The sequence below is a fragment of the Myotis lucifugus genome, unplaced genomic scaffold (assembly GCF_000147115.1).
Source record: "Myotis lucifugus unplaced genomic scaffold, Myoluc2.0 scaffold_62, whole genome shotgun sequence".
Classification (NCBI taxonomy): domain Eukaryota; kingdom Metazoa; phylum Chordata; class Mammalia; order Chiroptera; family Vespertilionidae; genus Myotis; species Myotis lucifugus.
Window position 1 is genome coordinate 5,790,543 of NW_005871110.1, and position 8,222 is coordinate 5,798,764.

General features: G+C 41.8%; 1 protein-coding gene across 1 annotated transcript in view; it reads right to left on the reverse strand.

Moving 5' to 3' along the window:
• The window catches only part of CTNNA3 (catenin alpha 3), a 1,251,491-nt gene that overhangs the window by 1,231,548 nt on the left and 11,721 nt on the right, over window positions 1-8,222 (reverse strand). Inside the window, exon 2 of the mRNA XM_006089723.3 lies at window positions 4,518-4,621. Coding sequence (XP_006089785.1) covers window positions 4,518-4,616 — 99 coding nt within the window. The 5' untranslated portion in view covers window positions 4,617-4,621. The remainder of the gene's footprint in view (window positions 1-4,517; window positions 4,622-8,222) is intronic.

Sequence of the window (8,222 nt, forward strand, 5' to 3'; positions counted from 1 at the left end):
TCTGAGCACTGTTTGCCAACCACAGCTCTATGCCAGTGGTCAGCAAACTGCGGCCCCTTGAGTGTGGCTTTTCCACAAAATACCACGTGTGGGCGTGCGCGCACAGTGCAATTGAAACTTCATGGCCACATTCAAGGGGCCAAAGAGCCGCATGTGGCTCGCGAACCGCAGTCTAGCCAGTGGTTCTCAACCTTGGCTGAACATTAGAATCACCTGGGAATCTTTTTAAAATCCTGATTTCTGGGCCTCATCCTCCGGAAATTCTGTTTCTTTGTTACTAATGTTGTGGCCCCACCTCATAACAAAGAAACAGAATTTCCAGAGGATGAGGCCCAGAAATCAGGATCTTAAAAAGATTCCCAGCTGAAACCGGTTTGGCTCAGTGGATAGAGCGTCGGCCTGCGGACTGAAAGGTCCCAGGTTCGATTCCAGTCAAGGGCATGTACCTGGGTTGCGGGCACATCCCCAGTAGGAGATGTGCAGGAGGCAGCTGATCGATGTTTCTCTCTCATCGATGTTTCTAACTCTCTATCTCTCTCCCTTCCTCTCTGTAAAAAATCAATAAAATATATTTTTTAAAAAAAAGATTCCCAGGTGATTCTAATGTGCAGCCAAGGTTGAGAACCACTGGTCTAGGCCCTAGGGCAGTGATGGCGAACCTATGACACGCGTGTCAGAGGTGACACGTGAACTCATTTTTTTGGTTGATTTTTGTTAAATGGCATTTAAATATATAAAATAAATATGAAAAATATAAGTCTTTGTTTTACTATGTTTGCAAATATCAAAAAATTTCTATATGTGACACGGCACCAGAGTTAAGTTAGGGTTTTTCAAAATGCTGACACGCCGAGCTCAAAAGGTTCGCCATCTCTGCCCTAGGGTCATAAATTTGTCAGCTGCAGAGTATCTCCTGAGACAAGCGGGGTGCTCTCAAACAGCCCAGGGCATTCTATAAAAGGTAGTTTCACGCCTCAAGCAGTAAAAATGACCACATCTGGGAGACATGGACTATTCTATCCTTTCAGACAGCTGAACCACAATTGCTCCCTTCAATCTAGCAATTTTCCACTAAAAGTGCAAGGGGATCTGGACTTATCAATCAGCCTATACTACCTGGCTCTCTATAGAGTTAGTTTATAAGAGGAAGTGCTTGCTCTGACCGGTGGGCTAAGTGGTTAGAGCAGCCGTGGGCAAACTACGGCCCTTGGGCCGGATCCGGCCCGTTTGAAATGAATAAAACTAAAAAAAAAAAAAAGACCGTACCCTTTTATGTAATGATGTTTACTTGGAATTTATAATAGTTCACACAAACACTCCATCCATGCTTTTGTTCCGGCCCTCCGGTCCAGTTTAAGAACCCATTGTGGCCCTCGAGTCAAAAAGTTTGCCCACCCCTGGGTTAGAGCATTAGCCTGTGCACTGAAGGGGGAGTTCAATTCCTGGTCAAGGGCATGTACCTGGGTTACAGGTTCAATCCTCAGCCCTGATAGGGGCATGTGCACGAGGCAACCAATTGATGTGTGTCTCTCACATTGATGCTTCTCTCCCTCTCTCTCTCTCCCCTTCCATCCCTCCCTCCCCCTCTCTCAAAACCAATGGAAAAAAAAATCCTCAGGTAAAGATGAACAAAAACTTGGAGATAAAACCAAGGAAATTTAAGTAAATGCCATCATGCTCATTCAAAATGGCCTACTGAAATGACAGGGGGAAAAAGCACAAACAAATGCAACTTGAATCCTTTACTGAAAGAAACGAAGGAAATTATAATCTAGGAGGCTAGAAAGCCAGAGCACGCCCTCTTCTCCTACCTGAAAGTCCATCAGATCTGTCTGTAGAACAGAAGAAAATGAACCCTGTGGGCATCTAGGCATCTATATTTGCATAAATTTATATTCATGGTTGCTTTTGTTTTCTTTTTGGTTTTTCCCTCGGCTGAAGGAGGGGAGAAAGAAACAATGCTGAGAGTGGGGTGTGGCAGAGAGGTTCTGCCTAGGAGCCGGGAGGAAAGAAAAGGAGGAGGAAGGACTAACTACTCACCCTCCAGACACCAGGGCTGGATTTGACTCTAAGGAGGAGGGGCCCAAAGAGGATGGAAGGGGCTGTTTTCCTAAGGGCTGTTGTGTGCCTGGAGGTTGAGGCATTGCTTCACGGGGCCCAGGTGACGGAGTGAAGCACAGTTGGGAGGAGAGGCGTTCTACCCTCTTCTGGAGGAGCCGAGTGCCTTTTCACCACCTTGAAGATTCACAGCTGTGGAGGCAGTTGGGGCACGGAGACGTTGACGGGTCCATTTTCAGTCTCACGATGGGCATCATTGGCGGTTACTGTCCACCAGCAACAAAAGGAAGCCGGTGAAATGGAAAAGCTTGGCAGACAGACTGGTTGGGGAGCACAGGTAAGTCATACCTGATACCCCAACATTTGGAGGCTTTGCAGGGAAACCTCGATTCCAGCACAAGGAGGGAAATCACCGGAACCCTGGATTGCTACTGCCAACGGAAGTTCTTCTGAACTTCCAGCCACCGATGAGGAGGTAGGAGGCCAGGGAATCCGATTACATAAGGAAAGCAAGCATGGCCGGTGCCCAAGGAAACTGTGAAACCCCACAGAGGCTGAAGTATAAATCTGAGATTAAACTGTGGTTTGGAAATTGGAATCATCCATTGAAACCTTGGTGACCAGTTAATCTTATTGTCCCTCAACAGCAGAAACTTAGTGGACTTGAATTTGAAAATTGCTTCACTAGAACTCTTCCCCATGTCTCTACCTCTGTGCATCTTTTAGCTTTGCATTTGCAATGATAAAACTGTAACCCTAGGTACCAACTGCTTTAACTCTCAGTATGGAGTCAGTTTCCCAAAGAGGATGGTGACAGGACCAATTCACCATTATTGCCCAGAGGCACAGCTCTCCTGCCTCACAGGCTTCTTGCCAACCTGTAACTGAGTGTCCATAAGCCAGGTCCGCCCCCCCATAACGTCAGATGTGACCAGGGTGGAAAGGTGATTTGACAGCAAACGAAGACGTGGCAAAAAAGAAACCCCTGAAATGAAGGCCATGGAAGGTGACAGTTATTGGGGCTGTTCACGAATGTACCCATCCCCCTGGGCACAGGGCAGGATCAAACATCCAGCATCCACACTGACCACATCACTTGCTTTGACATGTCACATCCGGGTGAACATTTTCATGGCCCTCGTATGATTCATCCTGTTCTCTTAACCCCGTACAGCTGTGTAAAAGAAATGTTGGGATGGGTCCCTGAGTGCCTGTACTAAGCAGAAACTGTAAGAGTTAGAGGTGAGAGCCAGAGGAATAATGTTTATTACTATTGATATAACTCTCTATTTATCTCCTGAAAACATGGGATATATTTACATCAGAAAATACATTTGAAACTTTCCCCACCCCCCCAAAAAAAACACTTTATAGGACGTAACATATTCTAAGGAGTTTGTTATTTTTATCCTAAAGGATTTTGAGTAAGTCAATTCTTTTAGCTTATATTCAACATGAATCTGACACATAGCAAATCATATTTTGTGGCAAATAAGATTATAGACATTTCCATTATATAATGACTGTAGCATGATCTAGAAGTTTATGTCTCCTTCAGAGAGTATACAACACAGAGATGTAAATTCTTTTCATCGTAATTCTGCATAAATGCATTGCCAAACTTGGCTCTTGAAAGTGATAAAGTGCAGATGTCTACAGCTGCAATCATAAAAATGTAATTGCTGAGGAAAAATATTTCTGATCCATTGGAGGAATTTATTACAGAGGGATGCAACTTTGTAAGTTATCACACAGAAAAAAATGAAAGTGAATGATTGAAAGATATCCCAGGCTGAACATTCCTGCAAAATGACCTAGTGATTTACCTGTGCCCAGAAAGGAAAAAATAGATTAGAGATAAATCAAGTTTGGTGGGAAAGGCTCTGGTAACTATAAGAAGAGCAGAAAAAAGATTTACGAATAAATGAATTTAGAAGTCAGAGTAACATAATAGTATTGTGACCAATACTCCAAAAATTAAAATGTAATTTTGACTTTGAGTTATACACCGAGGTGGTAAGTAATATCCGTGAAACCTTAAAAGCAAAGGAATATAAAATGAAGATAAATAATGAGGAAAGGTGAGAATTTTTCTAATACAACTACTAAATTAATAGCTTTATCTAGTGGTGCTATCCATTTAAAGATCATGAACTTCTTTTGGAATGTTTTCCAATATAACCAGAGAATATATTACATATATAGGTGCTTTGAAAACTACATATACATATTATTACTGCTGTTGCTTTTAAAAGAAAATCAGGGGGGAGAGCTTTCAGAATTTTATTATTATTACTAAATACAGACTTTTTTACATTTTAACAATACTTTAAATGATAATTTTAGATGCCATTCATTTTATAAAAATCAAAGCTTCTCTTGGTTCATTATCTATTTTTCCCACATTTTTTAAATTCTTCTGCAGTTACTCTACGTTGCAATTTCCATGCAATTAATACCTGGATTATGAGAGGCTCCAGCAGCTTCTCTACAGTGAATGTTTGGACCTGCAGATCCTGGGGGTCAATATTCAGTGTGACTGGTGTTTCAGCTGACATGCTGCCTGTGCACAAAAACAAAATACATTTATTAATTTTTAAAAAAATGTTCTAAAGGAAGGTACTAATTAAAATCAGAGAGTGCGTGAGATTTCAGGCCCTCTTCCTAGTATCAGCTGTAGCCCTCCGAGGACCAAGTTGTCAAGTCCACCGACAGAGAAGTGAGATATTCTCCAAGTGTTCTTAGAGGTCGTGCTGTCTGAGCTCAGGTCCTCTAACTAATTCATCTGTGCTAGCATATCCATGACTGAAATAATCACTCCGCCCAGGAGGCTTTGCATTTGATCAGGAGTCTTGGTGAAAAGGAATGGCCAAGCTGGTGAGATACACCTCACAAGACCTTTGACTTCCAGGACACCATGGCCCTGAGGCAGCCAGAGCCCATAGCTTCCCTGTTCTTGTTAATGGTGACTCAGATGAGGAGCCAGGTAGGACTTGATAAGACATCTGACACATCTCTACTTGTTTGGGGTATTGTTTGAGGATTTTGATTGGAGAAGAAAGTTGGAGGCAATTTACTTTCCTGTACAGAAAAGAAACTAATATAAATTGGCATAGTTATAAAAAGAAAGAAGCAGCTCTGAGAAGACATTGATAATAAGTGTAATTTAAAAATTTATGTAGACTTACAATTAAATAAATCATATTTAAAATAAAGATAATAAATTCTCGAAAAATAAAAAAATAAATGTATAGTCCACAGAAATGTGTATTACTATCAATGCAAAAATCTTCCCACTTAGCTATTACCCATTTTCTTCTATAATTTCTCATATTTGCAGGCTAGGAAAACATAAGAATCTTCCCCTAGGAAGGATCCTGATATTCTCTATGATACCTGTAGACACTAAAACAAAAAAAGAAATAGAGAATATTACTTTCATTTTAGTTTCTCTATTTATTATTGTAGGTATAAGGGCGAATAATTGTTTCCTCTTTAATTTTTTGATTGGCTCTATGAATGGACTGATGATGGATTTATAGATGAATGAATGGATGGATGCATGAATGAGTAAATGAATGAATGAATGAATGAGTATACATTTTCATGGTATCTCTCTTATCCAGAATCAATCCCTTCAAGGTTCCTCTGAATCTCAGTGATTCTAGAGGAGAGGACTGTTGTTTTTCTTATACCCCTGCCTCCAACTCCTAAGAGATACCAGAATCTCAGGGTAGGGCTCATGTTTCCTCCCAGCTCCTTCCCCTGACAGTCTACCCCGATTCTCTTCCTAGCTTTTTTCAACTCCCACTGACCTAACACCATAAAATCAGCATCTCTTTGCTCTTCAACCTCTCCCACTCTACTGGATCCTTTTCCTGAACCCATAAATGTGTTACATATATATTCAAAGAGAATCATGATCTCTCTCTGAGTGTGTCAGTGAAAAGCTCAGTGCTTCACAAGGCTCTTCCACACTGTAGACCTGATACCCAGCAGAGAGAGATTCACACACACACACAACCATCCTATAACTAAACAATTATCCTCATTGATTCTTATCTTGACATACTCTAATTGTTACACTAATAACATAATTTGGTTTTTTTTAAATAGAGACAAATACTGAAGAGTCCAGAAGCCTTACTGCTCTTCAGATGTTGTGCCACATGACTACGCTTCACAATTCTTTGACTATAAAAATGGATATTTGAAGTATTCTTTTTTTAATATATTTTATTGATTTTTTACAGAGAGGAAGGGAGAGGGTTAGAGAGTTAGAAACATTGATGAGAGAGAAACATCGATCAGCTGCCTCCTGCACGCCCCCTACTGGGGATGTGCCCACAACCAAGGTACATGCCCTTGACCAGATTCGAACCTGGGACCCTTCAATCCACAGGCTGATGCTCTATCCACTGAGCCAAACCGGTTAGGGCTGAAGTATTCTTGAGAATAAAGGAAATCTGCCAACAGGCTGTCCCCAGTGACTTAACATAAAAATGTGCACATAATGAAAATAATGGATTTCAAATATGATTCTCCTCAAATATACTCACATAACTTATAATTCTTTCATGTGTCTTTAGCAAAGTTTGATATTAAAAACAAAGAGAAATACTCAAAAACTCTAGAAAAAAAACACTTATGACAAATTTAATAATCTATGAAAGCATTTAAGTAAAATTACATACTCCAAAGTTGACTATTACTAAAAACACTAATGCATACTAATTATTTTGTGTATAGCATTGAGACATTTTTCTAGTCAATTCAGGAAATTATAATAACAAATTTGAAATGAGGAGAAAAAAGACAACTTATGTGTTGAGTGTCCTAAGATTACTCTATTCATGTTTTCAAGTAGCTATAATATATTACTTATTTATCTACTAAAAACTACTGTAAATGTTGAGGGTTTTATATAAAACCTAATGACATTGTTGATTGCAAAGACAGAGTACACATTGTTAAATGGAGCACATTTCTAGATAGTTTAATTTAAATTAAAACAAATTTCTTTACTTTTAAGTTTTTTTTACTCTTTAAACCCTATTTTTACCTTGAAAAAATCATTATTCAAGGTGTGTTAAGTGAAAAAATATTATTTGAATATCTTTTCAATGAAAGTATAAATTACTATTATTATGCTACTAGAGGTCCAGTGTACGAAATTCATGTATGGGTGGAGACGCTAGGCCTGGCCAGCGATCAGGGCCTATCAGGGCTGTCTCATACAGTCCTGTTGGGGCCAGGCTGGCTGGGGGATGCCAGCTGCCAGCTGCTAGCCAGGGTCTGGGGGCCTGCAAGCTGGGGCCTGGGGGCCTGCCAGCTGCCAGACGGGGCCTGCCTGCTGGACAGGGCCAGTGGGACAGGGGGAGGGATGGGAGGAGGGACCACAGGAGGTTTGCTGGTGGTGGGGAGGGACCGGGGGAGGTTGACTGGCCATGGGAGCTTGGAGGTTGGCTATGGGAGCGCGTTGAGCGTCTTCCCCGTGGTGGTCAGTGCACATATTAAAAACACAGTTGACCAGTCGTTCGGTCGTAACAGTCGCTTAGGCTTTTATATATATATGACATGTCCTATATAATAAAAGCCTAATATGCTAAGTGTCCAACCGTTCGTTCAACCATTTGACCAGTCACACTGACCACCAGGGGGCAGACGCTCCCACTGGTAGGTTAGCTTGCTGCTGCGGTCCAGCTGATCAGGACTGGGCAAGACGGGCCGGACATGCCCTGGAGCCATCCTGTGGTCCCTCCCCAGCCCCAATCATGCACCAGTGGGGGTAACTTGAGCCCGGCTGCGCCCAGGTGCAGCAAGCTCCCCGGATGTGGCTGAAAAGGTCAGCACGGCTAATCCATCTCTAAGCTGTATGTTGCATACGCCTGTAAGGAAGTAGTGCACTTGAGCAACGTCAACTCTGATTAACATGGACTCACTCCGAGAAGTTACCGCGTCAGATCACGATGTGGAGTGCACCTACCAAATACGGCCAGGTACATACGAAGGCATTGGATATAGTGATTTGCCGGCCCGTCTGGATCCCAATAACAGAGCGCAGACATGATGATTCGGTCGAGAGGGAAACCCAATTCTATGAGACCCGTGAGAGCGTAGCGCACTCCTGATTTATTGACTCTGAACTGAAAAACAACATGTAC